The sequence below is a fragment of the Solanum verrucosum genome, unplaced genomic scaffold (genome assembly GCF_900185275.1).
Source record: "Solanum verrucosum unplaced genomic scaffold, falcon-dt-bn FXZP01000062.1, whole genome shotgun sequence".
NCBI classification, from domain to species: Eukaryota; Viridiplantae; Streptophyta; class Magnoliopsida; order Solanales; family Solanaceae; genus Solanum; species Solanum verrucosum.
This window is the reverse complement of record NW_026020477.1, coordinates 6,789,358-6,812,342: the sequence shown is the minus strand read 5'-3', so window position 1 is coordinate 6,812,342 and position 22,985 is coordinate 6,789,358. Positions and strand designations below refer to the sequence as shown.

The window sequence follows — 22,985 nt, the reverse complement described above, 5'->3', positions numbered from 1 at the left end:
AATTTCTTAAGAGTTTTCCTTTATGTTCTATTCTTTTTGTGTTCTTCTTTTATATAGATGATGTGATTTGGATTCTGATAAAGAAATAATAATGTTACGTGAAATCTCCAAATGCATATCGGATTTATTGTTCCAGTTAAGTGAATGGAAGGACAAATAATAAGTTGTTATTGTTATTCATGAGTTCATACTAACAGATAAAATAAGCTTTCACATCTAGAAATAAATTTCTTTCTTGCAATTGATTGAATTTTTCATATCAATGTATATATATCTTATAAATTGTGGTTAGTTTGCTATTTTAAAATTTTTATTTTTCTCACAGTTGTCTGTTAGGAATAAAGATTTTTCCAGAAAACAGAGAATGAAGATTTTTTCCAGCAAATTTGAGGACCTATTGAACAAGTCTTCACTTCAAATGAGGATCGGAATTCAATAATTTTGTTTGAGTCTTCAATTCAAATGAGGCACCAGAGTACAAGATATTGGGTTGAGTTGTATAAAAATATTCAAGATGTTGGGCCCCCGTCGTGATTGGCACTCACACTTACCCTCTGGTGGGAGAACCATTACTATAACCCAAACTAACAACTCAACTAAAATACTAAGATATTTAAAGATACGGAAGCAGATTTAAATGCTAAGGAAAAGAAATATAGTTCTAATAAACTCCAAAAGTCTAACAAAACCAATGTGGAAATAAAGCCTAGAACCTGAAAGTCAATGTATCAAAACATCTAAAGTTCAACAAGTCTAAACAAGAAGGGGTACACCCCAAACTAACATTCGAATATCTAACTAGAAAGTCTAAGTCTGAAATGGTGGACATAAACGAAAGAGAACTCATGGCAACCTGAAAAAATTGGCTCACCCTTGAATTCGAACGATCACTGATCTTCTAAGCGAGGTATGTCAATAGCCGTCGGAAGATGCCATGTACTCAACAAAGAAAGGGCAAGTGCAGTATTAGTACACAACCACAGTGTACTGGTAGGATCACACGGCTATCCCACTAAGTGCAACATACATAAGTGTAATGACCCTCTTGGTCATTTCTATGGTTTGCCTTTTGTGTGTCGTTTAGAGTGTTCCTGTAGCGACCCCAATTCATTTATGACTTGTTGGGACTGACAGTTTGGTCACTTGGTCGTTCGTTTGGTTATTGTGCGAGTTCTAGTGTTTTTGGAGCTTATGAACCTTCAAGGATCATTTTTTATCAAAAGTTCAAGAAGATGACATCTGAATCCAATTATGACGATTCCATCGGCTCCAGAAGGGTCATTTTAGGCTAGTAGCACGGTCAGCATGACTCTCAAGGTTTTCAGTGTGAATCGGTGCGATTAGGCGTTTTAACTTTAAGTTTAAGTCTAAATTTGACTTTAGTCAACATTTTGAGTAAATGCGCTCGGATGATAATTTCGTCAGCGCGGTTAGCTTCAGAATGTCGAGTTTGGTCTAGATTGATCCTTCGTTTGTGTCCCAAGGTTTCTGATATTTTTTCGAGCCCTTTTATGGTTTTTGACTTAAAATGACGGTTGGGTGTGGGACTCACTTTTTGTCAAGATGACCTCGTATAGAAATTTTGACTGTGTCATTGAGTCCAAAATATTGAATTTGGTATGGTTACATATCTCGTTTGCGTGCACGGGGTTTCGAACGAGTTCGGAGCACCCCGTCGAAATTTTTAAGTTTTCGAAAAATAGGCTGAAATCTGGTGTATTTAGTGCAGAAAAATCAGCACAATTTTCCAAACTTAAAAACTTCATATCTCCCTCATCTCTCAACCGAGTAAGGTGATTCGAAGTGCGAAAGCTTCATTTTTTTTGTGCTTTCGCTGTAGATTGATTGAAAGTTGTCGGGTGCATGTCGTTCGAGGTAAAATTCGTGATTTACCAAACTGCAGTAGCTTTTTTCGAGTTCTTATTTTTGGCTTTCTTGAATTGGTAATATCTTGCTCATTTTAGCTCGGTTTTGGGTGATTCGAAGTCCCACGTGTTGGGAATTATTGAGGCTACATCGCAGAGTATTCAAGGAGTGTTGGGGCACCCTTCGATTCTTGTAAATTTCTAGTTTAGCCTGCTGCATGTTTCTTTTTAAGTTGATTAAAGTGTGGTTTTTCTTGCATGTTGGGTTTTGTTGTGTTTTGAGCCCCGAATTGTGTTCCATTTTGGAACAAAAATTTGGGGTACTATGTTGGGTCTCTTGGCGGAGTCAAATCCGAACAGTTCGATGCGGGTCCCACAATTCTCGTTTCGACTCCAAAATTGACTCGTCTCTGTTTGATGTGATTTTGGTATTTAAACGACATTACTAACGTTGTGATCATATATTTGATAGAGTGACAGCGTTCAAAGGTCATTCGGGAAGGAAAAGCTCCGACAAAGTGAATTAGAGCGTGCGCGGTCGACCAAAAGGTAGGCTACGACTTCCTTTCTATTAGATTGAGCTTAATTGTGTAAAAACATGTGGTTTGGAATGAATTGGAGGCGGGTACAAGTTTCTTACCTTACTTTGATCAGATACCTTGTGTTAGGATAGATTGGCCATATTTCGGGGGGTAGCACCATGTTAGCCGGGTTAGTAGAATTATATGCTTATGTGCTAAATGTTATTGTATGCTATGTGTTGTATGTTTTGTTCATCGTCAACTGTAAGCATAATGTCCTTAGTCTAGGATATGCTAGCATTGCCTTAGACTTATAACCCGTGTGAGCTGGATAGCCTTGACTTTCTGTCGACGTCGTTCGAATGACTTAGCTCCTTCTAGACTGGAGTAGCAGACTTGAGTCTGATAGTTTGAGCCTTAGATTAGGCGCTATCATTTCTTGTTGCACTTCCGTATCTTCTCCCTCTAATTATGCGGTTCCGGTGCGTTCTCAAAGGGTCGGTGCATCACTAAAGACGTGAGATTAAGATAGTATAGGCTTGGAGCCTTTTCTGTGATTTCTTGGATCAGTGAACGGCGTTCCACGATGGTTGTTACTGGATTGGATCCTATTGGAGATACCATTACCCCTGGGGTCGTTCTTTCTAACTGGGCTGGGAGCGTATCACTAGCTGGGTGGACTCGATGATTTCGGCGATCGCCCCCGGACCTCTCTTTCTAGCTGGGCTGGAAGTGTGCTGCTGGCTAGGTGTCCCCCGGGTCATTCTTTCTAGCTGGGTTTGGAGCTGACTGCATGGTAGGACGACTCGCGACATCTACCTCACCCCCGGGTCCCTTTTTCTAGCTCGGCTGGGAGTAGATTGTTTGGTTGGGTGCCCCCTAGGGTTACTATTTCTAGTTGGGCTGGGAGTGCACTGTTGGCTGAGTGGAGTTTGATAGATTATGTTGGTTATTTTGGGTTGGGAGCCCGATTTTCTTCTTTCTCAGTAGACTTAACTATTATGTGTACCTGTCAGACTTATGGTGGTTCGTTCAGGTTTTATTTAAACTTGCGCACGAGTGTCCCTTTTGGGCTTATGGGGTCTAATTAGGTTGAGTTTAGTTGTACTTAGTTTATTTCTAGTATGCTCGTGTGCTTTCTTTTCATATCCGTTTTGACCTCTCCGTTTCTAGATTCTATCTTTTCTTATTGTTTTTACTCTTCTTGCTCAGTCGACCTTTGATGCTTACTGAGTACCTGTTGTTTTGGTACTCATGCTACACTCTGCATCTATTTCGTGATGCAGGTCCCAGTACCAGTTACCAGCGGTGATTAGTTCCAGCCTTCTTTTGCAGCTATGACTCGGAGACGAAGGTGAGCACTTGGCGTTTCTGTCTCATTCTTTTGTTTTAGCTAGTCTTGTTGCTTTTGAGACACGTTTTGTTATGGTCCACTTTTGGGACTTGTACTCTTTATTAGACAGTTTTGTACTCGTGACTTCCAGGTTCTGGGAAGGAATTTTGTATATATTTATTTTGGTTTGCTTCCGCCTTGTTGTCCTTGTTTAGATTATTATTTTCGCTAGTTTCTACCCTTACGCTCATTACTTGATGTTCTGGGTTACGGGTTGACTTACTTACTGGTGAGGTATATTAGATGTCATCATGACTTGAGAAATCGGGCCGTGACAATAAGTCATTACAACATAATAATAACATGCACACACCGAACATATACAATATCAACATCACTTACGAACAACAGAGCATTTCACAATTTTTAATATATAGTTATGTCAAGTCAATGGTCCTCTCATGGAACCCACACCCAAACTGTTAGTGTACCGGTTCGTGGTACCCGATCCAACGTTTATGCCAGAATGTGTCAACCGATCCCATATTTATGCCGTAACGTGACAACTGATCCAAGTTAGTGTGTCGGAATGCAACACCCGATCCTTTCAACAAGCCACAATCACAATCACAATGTACATTCTATCAATCATATGGCATACAATTATTCAATCATCCCCGTTTACGAATAATGTGATCAATAATGCAACATTTGCATACATACATGTATCATAATGAAGCAAGACAAACATATATCACACAATCATGAAATCACAACCATAACCTACCTCGAAACAAGCTTGAATCCCCTAAGAAACTTGATTCTTCCCTTTTCGGATTCGTTCTGCTTGTCCTTGGTCTTCAAACAATCATAATAATACAAGGATCAATAAATAAGACTCGATTACCCGGATTCTAATCAATAGTATCAACCCTAGATCAAACCCTTGATCCCCATACTCAGATTAGAGTGTTTTTCACCATAATTCTCAGATCAAAACCCTCCTCCATCGATAATTACCCACTAGATTACATTCTACGGATCGAAAAGCGGAATTGGGGAGTTAAAACCTTACCTTTAGCCTTAAGAATGGTGGAAAACTGTCAAGAAATCACCTAGGGTCGTCTCCTAGCTCTCAAAGTCGAAACCTGTAGAATAGAAAGATTTTGGGGTTTATTTTCGACTTAAATTGCGACTGTCCCGCCACAACAGTCCTCAGCCCGCTACAACGGCTTGCACGAAACCAATGATCAAATTTAAGAATTCCAAACCCCCATTTCACAACACACCTTCCTCCCATAACACTCAGAAAATACCCGTTCACGCCAAGATCAATTTCGAGAGTTCTACTCGCCCGAATTCAATTCCGTAAAGTCGTATTGGTTCCTTAACGTCTTGGCTATCTACTTATGTGATCAAAATTATATTTAGATTACCCAATTGTTACCATATTTCCCTAGACCTTACTGACTCCAATTTCGTCCAAATTTGGACTAGGTTGTGAAATTCCAAGTTACTACGAAAAAGTTTTTCGACCCTAAATTTTTCCTCGTTGGTTTTTATATAACGTTGGGAACAGGTCGTTACAATATATATATATATATAAGAGAATTTAGACCCGTAATGTGGCGCTTTCACACATCAGGATTCTTTTTTAACCCTTCTTAAAGTTACAATCTTATGGAAAAGTCACAACCTTTCACAAATAAATAAATGAGAATATTGTGTTTGTGTACCGCCGCATCACTGGGCTAAAGATTCTTTATATATATATATATATATATTCTAGAATACGACAAAGAAAGAAGTACTGTTCAGAGCTTAAGATTACACCAGTGACAGCTAACAACAACTAGCATATATAACCAGTGACAGATCTAGGATATGATGATCGTGGGTGCTCATTTTTTTTTAACATAAAGCTACTAGCCAAAAAAAAAATTCGTTCTAAAGCTTACTAATATTTTTATAATTTAGTAAATAAATAAAATACAAAAAATAGGGAAATCGAAAACAAAAAGAAATATAAGAAAATTTTCAGCAGTGAAAAAGAAATAAAAAACAATGAAGAAGCTTGGTATGTCTTTTTTCAACAAAAAGATAGACGTTGTCGGGGTTCTAACCCTTGATGGAGGGCACTAACAATCCTAGATTGGATTTTGGAACCACATCACCGATTGAATGTTTGGTTTACTGGGTGCTGAAGAACAATCATATATAATTTTCAGTATTTTCTATATACATATATAAAGTTTCAATCGGGGTCAATGGGTGCTCGAACACCCAAAACTCTACACGTGGTTCTACCCCTGTATATAACAATAGAAGTGCTGCTTTTGAGAGAGTGTGGTCATAAATTATAATTGAATCAAATTAGGATCTTCAATAAACTGGAGAAGAATTTTGAATCTCAAAATTTTCGACAATCTTGAATCAAAATCGAAAGGATATTCTTTCTTTTTTTAATAAATTACCCAGTCTTATCTGTGGGCAGTGTTGTATTAAGCAAAAAGATACAGAGGGGGGCTGGGCTTGACCTCAGATACAACACATTTCGTGGTGATCACATCACCATTGAGTAAGCCAGAAGAGGCTGAAAATAGCCAATCTTCTGGCAAAATTACCACCTAGCTAACATAAAAGTTGGCCTTGCCAAATTTGGATCGAATACAAGGCATTTGCCACTTATCAAGTTGAAAGGGGCCTTTAGAGGTTCTGTGCAAATCAAAATAGGAATATACAACTTGATTTTGGTCAGTGGTCAAGGCTAGTTTGGCCAAACTATCAGCTACTTGATTGCACTCCCGATAGCAGTGCTTCACTTCAAAGTTTGTCGCATTCTTGATCTTTAGCATCTTATCGATGATGTTCATCGAAAGGATATTCAATGAACTTGAAGATTCACAAAAGAAATCGTTTGTCCAACAACAATTCCATCACTTTTGTATCCTTCATAACTCACCTCGCTTATCTAAAATTTTGACAAAAGTTTTTATAAAACAAAGAGAACGATGAACAAGAAGAAGAAATTTAATTTTTGAATTTTTTGGTTTGTTACACTATAGGATTTTGAATTCTTGACAATAATTTGGAATGGAAAACGTAATTTATGGGATCTTAATTTGATTTTCACCCCCCCCCCTTAATTAGTGCGACAAATGGATACTATGAGATCTTAATTTGATTTTTCAGCTTTTTTTTTCCCTTAATAAGTGCAACAGATTGATACATAATGTATCAACAATAATGTATCCGGATCCTTAATTATGTATCCGAAATGCCTAAAAAATATGGAATTTATGTAATTACAGAAATAATAGGGATAGAAGGTAATTTAGGTTTTACACTATGATATTTATGTAAGTTATACTTAATTAAATTAGTAGTACATCTTTTAATTTTTTGTGGCTCTTCCAAAATATCTAATTTCTATGGTATGAATCTTTAAAGGTTTAACAAAGTTGAAGAATATAATAGTATTGGACCAGAATGCATAATGTAAATTCATAAAAATTTTTAGCTTTATTAGAGTTCTCTTCATTTACTCACTATTTCTTATGTTGCGTGTTGCTGCCTACTGGTCGACATCGGTCGTTGTTGTGCTGCCTGTTGGTTGACTAGCGGTAGCTGCGTGCTATTGCTTGTCGACGCTAGTCGCCAGAAGTGGGAAAGTGGTCGCTGCTGCTGTGTTGTGTGTGCTGTTGTTGTAGACTACTCACTAGTCTGCAAAGTGAAAAAGTAAGAAAAGACAAACTTTTGACCTATTTTTGCTTTTAAAATTGAATTATAATATTAACAATTGATATAATATTAATATATATTATAATATAATATATTTTGGTAAACCGAAATACTGAATAACACAAAAATTACATATCAAAAACCGAACCAAAATATCAAAAAATACAAAAACATATACCAAAATACCGAAATATCGAAATAATTCGATTCGGTTCGATATTTTGGTTTTTCGATGCTAATGTCCAGTCCTAAGAACCACATGTTCAGCTGGTTGCAACAACTCCATAGGGTGAGGTGCCACTGGAACCCGTCACTACCCATCCAATTATTATATGAGGGGCTATTCCATTGGAGGAACAAAAGAGACTCAAAGTATTCTTGAGACTATCTCATTCGAGGTTTTCTAGGGCTATAAGAGAGGACATCCATGAGTTTTTAACTACTTGCTGAGAAATGATGTATACATTGGGCTTGGTAGAGTTGAGAGGAGCCAACTTTACTACTTATCAACTCAACAAGCTATTTAGGTAATGGTGGCGTTCGTTTTAACAGGGTAGATCAACTAGGTTTCCTTCGGTGTCATGGGCTGAGTTTTGTAAGGCCTTATTGGCTAGTTTTATATCGAAGAGTGTCAGAGATCACTGGGATCATATCTCTAAGTAGGAGTAGGGCTCCATGATATTATGAGAATATGCAAGAAAATTTCACGATCTCTCTGATATGCTATCATCATTTTACCTATTGTCATGATCCAAGGGCACCCCATAGATGTAACAAGGCACATAATACCCCTAAAGGCACCATGTAAGCCACTTAACATATCGTAACATAAAACATTAGAATAATAAGAGTAAAACACATTCAATACTTGAGAAGTTTTCATAAAAGCAAAGCGGAAGTCTAGACTTGTCTCAATTAGCCATCTATTACAATAGTTCCAATGAAAAAGGGACATAGCCCATACAACATCGTTTGAAAATGGAATACTAGAAATGAAACTCAAAGTAAATCTCTCGTCCTCGAATCATGAGGACTCACCACAAGCAAGGAGAATAGCTGAATCCAAGCTTGAATCAAATGATCACCGCCTTAAGAACTGGACCCTACACTTGGGGAAAATGTAGGAAAATATGGGTTAGTACAAAAATGCACTAAGTATGATAGTCGTGCATAAAATCCTTGAAAACATGCTAAAATGGACATTTTAGTTGAATGCATGCAATTTACTAGTTTAAAGCATCATTTGGAAGATGATAAAAGAGCATAAGTCATAAGCATGTTCATTACATAAGTCATTACATCATAAGAGAACCATACCATAAGTACCCTCAAATCATATTTGTGCAATGCATGAATAAGATCCCATAATCTTACTCAAGCTAAGTAGAGCTTATTGAGTAACCATCATTCATAATTCATGTTCTTGTTCATGTCCTTGTCATGATGGGAATAAGCCTTAACCGACATAGACCATATGAGCTAAACATGGAATCTGGTGTTACCTACACCGAAAATGGGTGTCCTACTTGCCTAAGGTAAGACCATGGTTTGTTAGCTTTTAGGTGGATCCACTAGCTAAAGACCGATGGGGGCACATAGTTTATGGGACAAGGAGATTGCTACTAGAAACCCTCCCTTTTTTGACGAAGGAGCTTCCATCTCATGAGATTGCTTCTAGAAACCTGCCTTTTCTAACGGAGGAGCTTCCATCTCATATGCAATATCCACTCGGTGCTAAGCATAATTCCCGTGGAGTACATATTAAGTCTTGACTTTAGATCATATTTATGGAAGAATGCTTTAACACTCGATCCAACACACTTCATAAGATAGCTCATAGATTCAATAGGTGAGAATAGCCTTTCAACCTTAGAATCATCATGTTGTGAGAAAACCTTTCACATCGTGTCATGTTCATGCATAAATGTGTATATAAGAATAACCTTTCAATAACACAACAATTAGATCATATCATGTTCATAGAGCATTTACAACAAACCCATAATTATGCACAATTCTCATGGCTTACCTCTCTTTGATCAAGGATCACATTCAAGCAACCACATATAGAATTACTACATTAGATAGGGATAATAACATGATTCAAATAACTAAACTTCTACAAGCATAATCTCATAAGAGTCATCTTTCATAAATTTACCCACATCACAAGACCATAAATTGGGAATATGGGGACTATCATGGATTCATGGGAGATGTTATCATAAAAGCCACAATAGTAAATAATTCAATCCTAATATAAGGTAATTAAATCATAAAAATTGTTTTTAGAAAGAATCCATGACTTGGAATCAAAATCCTAGGTTTTAGGGAATTTCTAAATTTGAAATTGAGAGCTTAAGGGCTCCAAGGATGAAAACTATCTATGGATGAAGGACTACCATAACTTAGTTGTGATTCTCCCATGAAATTGAGTGAAAAAGCCACTTTTTCAAACCCTAGCTTGATTTTCTTCTTCTTCCTCCTTGGAGTTCTAGAGAGAAGATTTTTGAGGGAGATTGATTTTGATTTGGGAAATTGAAATTATGATTTTGGATGACTTAGTTTAGGGACTTAAAAACCTTATATAGTTAGTTTAATTAGGTGTAAAACGACGCCACTTAGTATTTAATTAAAAAGGAAAACCCCAAAGTACCCCTCAACTAACTTCCAAAAACCAACTTTAAGGCATGACCCACGATCCCCTCACCTACGGACCATGGGTGGACCCACGGCCTGTGCTGGTGAAGCGTGGGTCGGAGTCTGTGGCTTGATTCTGCAGGTTTGAGCCACGGTTGCCTACCCACGGAGTGTGGGTTGACTCACGAGGCATGGGTGCCCTCCGTGGGTCACTGCCAGATAACCTCTAGGAGGCTTTTCCTCAAGGACCCATGGTTGGTCCTTGGGGTTTAAACCTTGACGTTCTAACACGAAAACATATATTTTAAGGTACGAATAGGTATATTTCAAGGCTCTAACCCTAACGTTAAGCTCTAGTTTAGCCTACTAGTTTTCGGAGTGTTACACTTATTGAGCAAGAGAGGGTTCGTTGGTTTGTCCGTGGTTTGAGGTTGTAGTTGCAGATTGAGAGCGAGTCTATGGTTTCGGAGGGCAAACCATTCTTGGATGTGGTGGACCACTCCCATACCATGGAGGAGCTCCATCGTAAGGCCCATGGGGAAGCAACAAGAGTACTAGTCACCAGGGCAACTATAATAATTTTCATTCCAGGGGCAGAGACTCTTATGCTAGGCCTCGCCAGCGTTATCAACACTAAGGTTAGTCTAGCTGGCCCGTTCAGGCGGTGCTTCAGACCTTAGAGAGAGAGCACTACATACATGGTGGTTCAAGCGCGTGTCAGAGTTCAAGGGGCTCGCAGTCAGGTTCTTAAGTTCGTGATGGCCATTATTATACGGGTAATCTTCACATGGTTTCTATGATTATGGAGAACTTGAACACTAGCTAGAGATTGTCCCTGGTGTAGGATGATTGCACATACTCCACATTCAGCTCGTTTAGTTTTGTAAGAAATTGACACATTGTATTATAAGTGTATTAAAATGTGTAATAAATGTATTATTCATTCATAAAACTTATATTATATGTGTTCTATAAATTGTTCTCTGTAATATATATTAAAAATGTATTATAAATGTATTAAAAATATTCAAATGAAAAAAAATGTTTTTACTATAAATGATAAATATTTTTTAATATACGTAGTATATTTATATTTACGTAAGTTTCCCATAATAAATTTGTCATTTCAGCTTTTTGTAAGCGGGACCATTAGCCATTTAAATGAGAGCTGATGGAGCTAATTTGCTGGCCAACATTATCTCTCTTCTGACACTCGCATTCACTATCCAAAACATAAGAGAAGTCTCACCCAATGGCTTCCCTCACCGGCGCCACCTCTCATCTCCTCCCCCCCGCCACCATCGCCGCCACCTCCGCCTCCTCGACGGCCAGACTTGCCATTTCATTCTCCTCCTCTTCTTCTTCTCTTAAATGCATTCGATCATCTCCTCTCCTTCCCCACATCTTCCGCTACCAGGTTCATTACTCTTCTGCTTTAGTTATTTTTGTTTTTTCTATATTCTCGTTTTGAACTCAATTTGTTTTCTTGTAGAAACGAGCGTTGATTGGAACAATGTCTAGTGGAAGATTCAGTACATTGGCTTCGCCGAAATGCGCTGCTTCTGATCCCGATCAGTTGAAAAGTGCAAGAGAGGACATTAAGGAGCTGTTGAAGACCACCTTCTGTCATCCTATTTTGGTAATTTTTTTCTTTCATGCTCTCATCACTTCTTTACTAAATGAGGCGAGGATTGAAATTTGAACCTATATGCTCTTCCCTCTTACCTATTTTAGGTTCGCTTGGGCTGGCATGATGCTGGAACTTATAACAAGAATATCGAGGACTGGCCTCAAAGAGGTGGAGCTAATGGGAGCTTAAGATTTGAAGTTGAACTAAAACATGGAGCAAATGCTGGTAAAAGTTCAATTACTTATTACACGTTTTGCTTGCTCTAGTATCTATTTTTGGCTGACAAGCTTGCAATTCAGGACTTGTTAATGCACTGAAACTTCTCCAGCCAATCAAAGACAAGTATGCTGGTGTGACATATGCAGACTTATTTCAGTTGGCCAGTGCCACTGCCATTGAGGTCGTTACTACTTTTGGCTTTTGTGTTTGCCTGAAAGTTAATTCACACACTTAGTTTTTCTGCTTTTTCAAACCTGTAGGAGGCTGGAGGCCCAAAAATTCCCATGAAATATGGGAGAGTAGATGTTTCTGGACCTGAGGAATGCCCAGAAGAGGGAAGGCTTCCTGGTGAGAGATTCTTCACCGTCATATATATTTCTTTGGTACATCATGATTTTTTTTAGCAGCTTAGCTTATCATGCATGGAAAGTACTGATCAGGATCATCTTGAATGAATTTTATCCCAGTGTTTTAGTCAGGAACTTTATCCCAGTGTTTAGTATTTAATGGACTCCTGCAGAGACAACAATTTCATCTAAAGCTAGCTTTACCTTATCCTCTTTGAAACCTGGTGGTTAGTGAAGTTCAATTGGTTTGCACTAGGTGTGAAGTTAGGTAAGGGACCGCATAGAACTTTTTCTTTTGTCTGAAGTTCATCCCATCCTGGAGATTGAAAGAAGATTGCACATCTGTTGTTTAATGGAAAAAAAGAAGAAGAGAGATCACCTAGGTGAATGAAGAGGATTGATGGAAGGAGCTATACCTAGGTGTTTGCTGATGCCTCGGGATAGACCACATTATCTCGCTGATGCCAGCGGAAATGCCAAACCCTGCTAAATTTGTTTAAGACAAAATTAAGTGGTCCTAATTGCAAAGCTATATAGCCAACATTTTTTCAATTCAAGTCCAATTGTATTCTTTAAAAAGTACATCAATATGCGTGATAAGCCTGCATCATTGGGCTTGACTTGTGATCTTCAGAACCTTCTAAACACCATATAGAAGTCAACTCATTCACTTCATAAGACAGAATATTTATCATATAGTTATAAATGTAACTTAAATTTACAATGCCATTAATCATCATACTATATGGCTGCACTACATCCAATCCTGCACTACTAGGAATTTTTATGTCATCCAATACTTGCTATTTTGGATTAGCATATTACCATGGGACAAATTTGAGGATGTGGAAAGGGGTTATCTGTCTCCTTATATTGTTTTTGGTAGTCCTCACCACATGAGCTAGCTTTTAGGATTGAGCTAGGCCTAAGGCTTCTGGAATGATGTGTGGGTTGGACAACACTCTCTGAAACAGTTGCATCCTGAGATTTATAATCTGAACCAACAGAAGGAAGCAACAGTAGCAGAAGTCAAAGACAACCAAGGATGGAACCTATCTTTCAGGAGAAGGTTGAATGACTGGGAAATAGACAAATTAGCAGATTTTTACAAGTCTTTGGAGCAGGCAAATAACCTTGACACAAAGGAGCATAGTTTACAATCGTTGAGGGCCAACAATGGGGAGTTCACAATAAAATCAGCTTATAGACATTTTGACAGGCAGCTGAAGTGTTGTTACCATGGCCTTGGAAAATGATATGGAAAATTAATGTTCCTCACAAGGTGGCTTGTTTCACCTGGTTGGTAGCTAGGGAAGCAGTACTAACTCAAGACAATCTAATGAAAAGGGGAAGACAATTATGCTCCAGGTGTTTTTTTTTGTGAAATAGAAACAGAGACAACAAACCATCTCTTCCTCCATTGCAGAGTGACAGAGAAATTGTGGCAGGTCTTTTTGAATTTGAGGGGAATCGGCTGGTCCATGCCAAGACACACCTCAGATTTTCTAGCATGCTGGAATAGAGAAGGGATTACATCAGGTCACAAGGAGAGATGGAAGATTGTCCCTGTTTGCATCTGGTGGACAATTTGGAAGGAAAGGAACCAGAGATGCTTCGAAAACAAGAGCATCCCTTTCCAGATTTTGAAGTTGAACTGTCTTATAACCCTTTATTTTTTATGTAATCATGTCCTCCCCAAAGAGGTGGAGACTATTACTCACTTTTTAGATAGTTTAGGTGGGGTATAAATGAGAGATCTTTTGGTTTTGCTTACTGTATACTCCTGATGTAATTACTACTGAAATACACCATTGGTGTATTGTTGTCTATAAAATGTTAACTTTCTCAAAAAAAAAAAGGTTTATTTCTTTACATTGTTTCAAAGCCAAACCCGTTCTTATTCTTGGTTTACCTGGTGTCGGAATCCATGTTATATTGTCTACGCTCCACATGCTCGAACAGAAGGGGAGCAGAGATGGTTAGAGTCCCACATTAGTGTGGGGGTCTCCTTATATCGTCTTGGGCAACCCTCACCTCATGAGTTAGCTTTTGAGTTGAGTTAGACCTGAGGTTCATCTCTTAACAATAACATCTAGTTGTCCATCTAAAACTGGTACTCTTCTCATAGGGAATAACGTAGTCTGTAACATTGGGATATTATTCTGTCCATTGAAAAGAAGTTATACTTTTTGGGGGGGTGAACTACAGATTTTCATTCATAACCAAAAGTGTATCTTTACAAACAGAGTAGTATTGGACTAACTACTCACTCATCAATACAAACAAAACCTACTAATCTATAGCCTTCTATACAATACATCCTATATAGATCAGTGATTTAATTCATTATAAAAAAAATAGATCAGTGATTCAATACTTTATGTATCTAAACAGAAACTAAGGGTAGACATTAAGTTGTTGAAGTGCAGTCTGCCATTTCGCCCTGGTCTGACTCTTGATATGCATATGCATTACGATTTCCTTCAACACTTCATCAGTGTTCATGATCTGATCTTGTTGCTTTCTCTCCATATGACATACACTAGCTTACCAAAAACACTATTTGCAATTTCAGCTAGTCCAGCCTTCTTCTTTGCCATCAAGCATACCTATATCACTTCTGTCTCCCAGTCCTGAATAGCTCTTGAGAACCCCAGCCATATACATAATCTATTCCATAATTCCTTTGTCGCCTGGCATTCAAAGAACAAATGTCCGAATGTTTCTAATGTCAATCCACAGTAAGCATAATCAGGAGGGACTTGGATCCCAAATTTGATCAGCCTATCAACAGTTGCCAATCTCTTCTGGACAGCTAGCCATACAAAGAACCTGTATCTTGGATGTATTCTGGGGTGTATTGCAATTGCCTTCCAGTCAGCTCTAGGGAATTGAGGCATCAGTCTTGTGTACATCTTATGTATGGAGAATTTGTCACCTGACTGGTATGCATCAAAAGCTGAATTCAAGTCTCCTTGTACTGTTTGTCCCAGTAGTATTCATTCCCTTGCTACCAATATCTTCCTCATGACCCAAGAAGCATTCTTAGGTATTTGGACTGTTTCAATGTCTTTCCTTCTTATAAAATAGTTGTGCACCCACTGGATCCATAAGCACTCTTTGTTTCTTGCAATATTCCATAATTGTTTCAATATTGCAGCTCTATTCCACATACGTAAGTTGATGATATTCAGGCCACCAGCAGCAGGTTTGCAAATGTTTTCCCAAGAAACCAATGTTTTTTTTTATATGTTCACAACTTCACATTACCAGTCCACGAGAAAGTTCGACAAATCTGTTCATTACTCTTCATCACCTTCTTAGGAATCAAAAATATTTGGGACCAATAAGCTTGCACCCCAAACAAGACTGACTTGATCAATTGTACTCTTCCAGCATAGGTTAGTAATTTAGCAGACCAGCAAGTGATTTTTGCAGTAATTTTTTCAATAAGTGGCAAGTAATGGTTGAGACTGAGCTTCTAAGATACTAAAGGCACTCCTAAATATCTGAATGGGAGGACACCTTCAACATATCACAGCTCTTCAAGAATCTCTTCTTTTGTGTGAGTGGCAACCCCTGCAATATATAGAAAGCTTTTGTCTACATTAGGCTGTAATCCAGAAGCCTTGGAAAACTTCATGAATGCTTCATTTAGCAACCTAACAGAGAGAATATCAGCCCTGTAATACATCAATAGATCATCTGCAAAACAAATATGCACACTGCCCAACTTCCTGCACCTTGGGTGAGAGTTGAAGTTCCCATTCCTAGCTAATTGATTAAGTTCTCTTCCCAAATACTCCATTGCCAAGAAAAAAAAATAAGGGGACATAGGGTCCCCTTGTCTAATGCCTCTTTTTGCATTCAAAGGGTGAGTCAGTCCTCCATTAATCATCAAGGAATAGGACACTGTAGACACATAAGTCATGATCCAATTACAAATTTGGCAGGAAACCCTTTGTCTGTTAACAACTTCGTAAGAAAGCCCCATTCCACAGTATCATAAGCCTTCCTTAGGTCCACCTTAAGAACACACCTTGGGGAAATCTATTTCCTAGAATAGCACTTAAAAATTTCATGACTAAACAATATATTATCAATAATGCTTCTCCTAAACAATTGGAAAGGTTTAGTAACAGAGGAAGAAAAGAGCACTGGTGGAGAACTATCCCAGCATGCATATGGTGGACTCTTTGGAAAGAAAGGAATTCAAGGTGTTTTGCTGGACAAAAGACTAATCTACAGAAGATTAGAATGAACTGTATAAGCCTTTTGTATTTTTGGTGTAAACAAAATCTGATAGGGAAGATGGTAGATTTAGTAGATTTTATAGGAAACTTGTAAAGAATACCCATCGGATGTGGGATGTAAGTTTCCAATTCATCATTTTTTGGATGATGAATTTTTTGGTGTGAATATAAAGTTACCCTTTTCTCAAAAAAAAAAAAGCTTCTCCCTTCAACAAATGCAGATTGGGAGCACCCCACTAGTCCACCAATCACCTGTTTGAGTCTCCTGGTTAACACCTTTGAAATGATTTTGTACAAGGTAGTACAACATGCTACAGGTCTATAGTCCTTAACTTTTGTAGGGGATGGAACTTTGGGAATTAGAGTTATTGCAGTAGTATTTATAGCAGAGTAGAGTATACCAGTGCTGAAGAACTGCTGCACAGCTTGTACTATCTCATCGTCCAGCAACTCCCAATTCTTTGTGAAGAACTCAATAGGAAATTCATCTACCCCTGGAGCTTTCTCTTTCGGCATAGTCTTGATATCATCAGTGATCTCCTCATGTGTTACCTCTCGTATCAATTCTTTTTGTTGTTGCACTGTTAAGTAGATCCCATCTCTAATAACCATGTAGTCCAAGCAAGGAATCTCAGTAGCATAATCCCCCATCAATCCTGAGAACACAGATATAAGTTCAGTCTCAATAGCCTTTGGATCAGTTAGTTTGACATTATCTTCAGTGTAGATGGAAGTTATTGCATTGTGACTACTCCTAATCTTCCATTGAGCATGGAAATACTTAGTGTTTCCATCTCCAGTCTCCACCCAAGTAGCTCTTGCTTTGTGTCTAATAGCTTGTCCCTCTATGTTGCTCCATTTTGCAATTTCTAGCAGCAGCTCCTTTTCCTGGTTAAACAAATCTTGACATAACATGTGGCTTTGGATTTGACCCTGTACTATACGCAACTTTTCTCTTGCTAGGCACGACTTCTGTTGGTATGTTGCCATAAACCCATTTATGTCTTTGAGTTGTAGCTTGAGCTTCTTCAATTTGCACCACACATTCTCCATTGACTGATCAGATTCCATCCTAGTCCACACTTGTTGCAAAATGCTGCTAAAATCAGGATGTTCCATGACATTAGGAAAGAATCTAAAAGGTCTAGGATGAAGGCTGTCCTGCTGACAATACTAACAAGTGTAGGGGAGTGATCTGATATTGAGGGATGGAGGAATTCAGCTTCCACTTGGCCATACTGCTGCACCAACTGAAAGTCCCCTAGTAACCAGTCTATCTTACTATATACTCTGTAAAAGTTATACTTTTCATTTGCAATTGTTAAACGGTAGGCATTTAAACATTTTTGACTTAAAGACTAAATTCCACTTGGTGTCGATCCTCTTCTATTTCTCGTGTCAAACAGGCAGCTTTATTTTTTAACATGTTGTTTTTCTTTAGCAACTTATATAACCATTTACCTAACCATCTTCTTTTTATACCGAAATAAAGGCCTATACGATGTTCCAAATTGCTTTGGTCTGATTATTCAGCTTGTGATAGAAGCATTTCCCTGTATAACCCATTTGCAGTATGTTGTATGTCTTAGATGGTCTACCATGACTTCCTTTTTCTAATCCTTCATATTTGAAGAGTCTAACCCTCTGCATTTTGTATAACAGTCTCCTATTGCAGAATTATCCTCCATTTTCTTTAATATATATAACTAACTTAATCTTATTGATTAGATGCTGGTCCCCCTTCCCCTTCTTCTCATTTGCGAGATGTCTTCTACAGAATGGGACTAAACGATAAGGTAAAATTTGTCACAGGTTTTCTCTAATTCATCTCATCAATGATCTCAACTTCCTTGCCTGAGTTACGCTTCTCACTAGTGAATATTTGTTTTCTAGGAAATTGTTGCACTTTCTGGGGCACACACTTTGGGGAGATCCAGACCAGAGCGTAGTGGTTGGGGCAAGCCAGAAACGAGATACACGGTATCCATTTCCACACTACTTGATATTATCATTAATTGTTAATTGTTGTACTTTTGAGGCGATTTTGCAAGTTTCCATTCCGACTTAGTTTTTTCCATCTATAATGTTAATCTAGAAAGAAGACTGACAATTGAGGATCATGTCCATTAAAAAGCATGCTGCAGAACTCAAAATGCTTCTTTGTATCATACCATTCTTAAAACAAAACAAAAACATCTTTGTATTTATGTGTCACAGATAGACATAATTATGCTGTTAGTTGTCTATGAATCATTATTCTGCACCCTTCCTCTTAAAATTAAATGAAATGTTTGGACCTTGTTATCAGAACACTTTTTCCTCAAATTAATTTGAATAATATTCTCACTTAGCCCTTCGTATGGAAATAGGATCTACTGAGGGGCTGTGTGATTGGAACCTAATTTCCTATAATTTCTAATACATAAGGTTAGTCTTTTGCAATTTACATCTCTATTGTTCAGTCAATTAATATTAGTTTCTCATGTCTTGATTTTCCTCTATGGTCTGTACCATGGTGCTTTTGTTTCTTTACAAATCTTGATAAAAACCAGATATCTGCTGCAAGCCTCTGTGCAATGATCTACTTATGTTTCTTGCATATTTACAAATCTGACTTTTTAAAGCTGATTTGTCTGCATTACAGATATCTGCTGCAAGCCTCTGTGCAATGATCTACTTATGTTTCTTGCATATTTACAAATCTGACTTTTTTAAGCTGGTTTGTCTGCATTACAGAAAGATGGACCAGGAAGCCCTGGAGGACAATCATGGACTGTGCAGTGGTTGAAATTTGACAATTCCTACTTTAAGGTGCTGTATGATGATAATTGCTAAGACTCATAGGCACTGAGGTCTGATGAAACTAGATGAATTGTTGCTTATTATTCTAAATTTGAATTGATGTTAGGACATTAAAGAACAAAGAGATGAAGATCTGCTAGTTTTGCCTACAGATGCGGTTCTTTTTGAAGATTCTTCATTTAAGGTGGAAAAGAGAGTACAACTTCACGAGTTTTGTCAATACAAACTAATTTTGCTTCTCTAACAACTTACATGCTTGCAGGAATATGCAGAGAAGTATGCTGTAAATCAAGATGTATTTTTCGAAGATTACGCGGAAGCCCATGCCAAACTGAGCAACCTTGGTGCAAAATTTGATCCTCCTGAGGTTTGTCAGCAGAAATATTTTTCTTCTGTTAATAGATTATACTTCTTGCATCTCTATTTCTATATGAGCTGTAAGTGAGTTTATAATGGAGTCTTGTTGCACACTCATCTAAATCTTTTATGAAGTAGCTGGATGAACACTTGTCACCATTTTTTAATTGATTACTATTTGTGTGAAATCTAAATATAGATGTCCCTGTGTCATTATGAGCTCCTTCTACCTGTCTATTTTTGCTCTCCAGCACAACATGTAAGTATAGCGTCCTGACTAGTTATATAGAATGAATATAATTACCGTCCCACAGAGAATTTGCACCAATCACTTGTTAAATACCAAGATTGGAACTTCTTTGATTTGTTCAGCCAATCTAGCTTTGACTTAAACTTATCAAGGATTAAGCCAAGGAAAGATGTAAATACTATGGGATTTGCTCTTAGTGTAAAGTCTTAAGATCAGATATCTCCTAATACTGATGAAGAGAATCCATTGTAACACGCCCTGTTTGTGATTGCATAAGGCAGACTTGGTATGCTCCTTCACAATTCAATTTACATATAAGCGTTTTGGACCTATGGTATTCAATCCTAGTCAGACCTATTCCTTTTTCCAAGTTCAATCGTAAGTTTCCATCATATTAAAACTCAAAAAACAAGTAGATTTCAGTAATTATACCTAAACCACCAAGAAGAAAGAGAAAAAGAAGAAAAACTTTGTCAAAGCAGACTTCTGTTCAAGAATTCCTTTCTTTGCACTTCATTTCCTTGCCAAAAAAAAAGTTCTCCCAGGCCCTGCTTGATTTCTCCTTATATAAGTAATGGAACAGCAACTTAGAAATTTCGAAATGCTGAAAACAGCACCTGATGCTAAACCTGGAGCACCTAACTTTGTCTAAAACTTTCTTAGACAGATTTTCGACTACCACACATTTCTTCCTTAGCGCCTAGGCACTGGTTTTCAGAGGGATCGTTTTGATGGTTGTGCAGCATCTAGCTGCTAGCCTTCTGCTAATATTCTACACCTTCAATAATTTTACCACATGTATGTGTAGGGGTTTCATTGACAAACCATTTGAAACATTAAAATCTAAGTTTTGAGCTCCGAAATATGGCTAAGTAACTCTCACAGATATAGTTTAGTAAATTCTTAAAGCTGAGTCAAAATGCAGCTTGATCATAGCATGCTTGACACCCAAGAGATATAATTTCTTCTCAAAATATGAACTTGGTTGGAGAAACCTATGAAATTCCCTGAAACTTAACAAATCTTAAGTTACAATTACCTGATTGTATGTAACTGAAATCAACTCATTTTGTCTGGCTTGCATGAGTACCTTCGGCGCTTGCTCTTGTACTCTAGTTCGATCTTCAAGTGTTTATACTCATCAGAGAATGTTTCCGAGATAGTTGAGATAGTCAAAGCAACTCTAATATGTCTTCCAGAATATTCATTCATATGACTGTAAAGTAAGGCAACTTTTGATTCTGTACTAAAATTTTCATTAATCACTCAAGATACTTCTATTTCCATGTAAAATTCATTTTTTTCTGTGTATATTCACCCAATCCACAAAATTCCGATATGCCCTGTGAGCTTTAGCTTGTTGTTAATCAATTGCATGATAAATACTGTTTTCTTCTCTCCACCTCCCTCAAATAGTCTGTTTTTCCCTCTATGGTCATAGGGGCCAAGGCTCTAGTCTCTACTATCTTACTCCGTTACAAAAAACAGATAATTTGTCTCCAACTGTATAATACAGCAATGATTGTGCAACTCTGACTAATTTTAGCAAATTTCTTGGACAGGGTTTCTCAATAGACAATAATCCTACACAAGGTCAGCCAGAGAAGTTTGTGGCAGCAAAATACTCAACTGGAAAGGTTAATTTTAAATTCCTTATTATGTTTTCCTTCCGTTAATTAGTTAAAGTTCCAGATTTGCATTTTAATTCCTGGGGAGATACATACATGTTTAAGTTTTAGTCTTTTGGTTGCTGCAGGATTAAATACAACTTATCATCTTTAGTTCTGCTGTTTCTTTTAATAAAATCCCAGATCAAGCTATTACCAAAATTTTGCATTCAAACGTAAAATTGTTAGTTTAATGAAAGGAGAGAAATAAATTCAACGAGTCTTGCTTATTTGAATTGCAGAGAGAGCTCTCGGATGCTATGAAACAAAAGATTCGAGCAGAATACGAAGGCTTGGGAGGAACCCCAGATAAGCCTCTCCCGACGAACTATTTTCTCAATATCATAATTGTGATTGGTGTTTTGGCAATTTTGACATTTTTTCTTGGAAACTAAGATGGCTTTAGTTTGATCTTGTAGATATTTTGTGTGCTTTATATCAGCATTATTGTAAATGAAAATTTTGCCAGTCATATATGCAAAATTTGAAATTTACACTCTGCTTTTCTATCATTTTCTTCACTGTTTTGTGCCTTGCAATTCACTCTCACTGAATAACGTCAAATAGATTTACATTATATTGTACATAGGTCCGATTATATATGTTCAAATTAATGGGCATTACAGAACTATCAATTAATTAGAGAAAACTCCAAAAAAAACTTATATTAGAAGTTCATTATATCTCAATTTGCTTTCATTAATGACTCAAAGTTGTTTATATAAAGCATCGGCGCCTAATTAACTTAAATCTAACTCATATTTTGCAACAATTAAACTAGGAAAAAGTTATTTTTGTGACTCCATTCATAATTTGATTTCAGTAAACTGTTGGCATCGATGCAAAGTGAGGAGTAAATGGCTAAAAACATCCCTCATTTATATCTCAAACTTAGACTACATCCTTATACTACATAATAAACAAAAAAACATCCCTAAACTATTTTCAAAAGTTGCAACTTACATCCCTCTGTCTGTCAAGAAATTAACGACTTCAACCAAAACTACTACATCTGTACTTCACCTCAGCCATGTACAAATGCATGCGTTAAATTCGATGGGTCTTACAAATTATGTTGCTTGACCGACAATTTTATGATCGGCAAAAAGATGTAGGATGGATCACATCATCTTATATAAGAGGGAATAGATCTAATTGTAATGTCATTGAAATAGATATGTTTTTTGTTGTTGACAAGGAAGCAAGATGACACTATCCTTCAAGGTTCAGGTGTGTATAGGACAACTCTCACTTAAATGTAATAGCCCGCAAACCACACTGAAGAGGTTATACTAAGCAAGTCTCATATGACAAGCTTGACCAAGCAAACATGTAGGGAATTTTGTACCTATGAATTCGG

At 37.4% G+C, this 22,985-nt stretch overlaps 3 protein-coding genes across 3 annotated transcripts in view; 2 read left to right on the top strand and 1 right to left on the bottom strand.

Annotated features, from left to right (window-relative positions):
• Positions 1-22,985, bottom strand: part of LOC125809198 (gamma-glutamylcyclotransferase 2-3) — a 1,073,903-nt gene that overhangs the window by 772,531 nt on the left and 278,387 nt on the right. The window lies entirely within an intron of this gene.
• The window catches only part of LOC125809204 (uncharacterized), a 175,684-nt gene that overhangs the window by 109,668 nt on the left and 43,031 nt on the right, over positions 1-22,985 (top strand). The gene's annotated exons all lie outside the window — the stretch shown is intronic.
• Positions 11,309-22,126, top strand: LOC125809159 (probable L-ascorbate peroxidase 6, chloroplastic/mitochondrial). Its single transcript, XM_049488815.1, has 12 exons — positions 11,309-11,517; positions 11,593-11,739; positions 11,835-11,955; positions 12,030-12,130; positions 12,210-12,297; positions 18,278-18,345; positions 18,443-18,529; positions 19,286-19,360; positions 19,458-19,535; positions 19,614-19,718; positions 21,521-21,595; positions 21,868-22,126. Exons 1-12 carry the CDS (start codon positions 11,353-11,355, stop codon positions 22,018-22,020), a joined length of 1,263 nt encoding a protein of 420 aa, XP_049344772.1. The 5' UTR covers positions 11,309-11,352; the 3' UTR covers positions 22,021-22,126.

Bases quoted from the DNA above. Each gene is read 5' to 3' on its own strand.
- LOC125809159 (XM_049488815.1), top strand. From the start codon at position 11,353: ATGGCTTCCCTCACCGGCGCCACCTCTCATCTCCTCCCCCCCGCCACC. The intron at 12,298-18,277 runs GTGAGAGATTCT...CTTATTGATTAG, and splicing joins AGAAGAGGGAAGGCTTCCTG to ATGCTGGTCCCCCTTCCCCT. The intron at 19,536-19,613 runs GTGGAAAAGAGA...ACATGCTTGCAG, and splicing joins TTGAAGATTCTTCATTTAAG to GAATATGCAGAGAAGTATGC.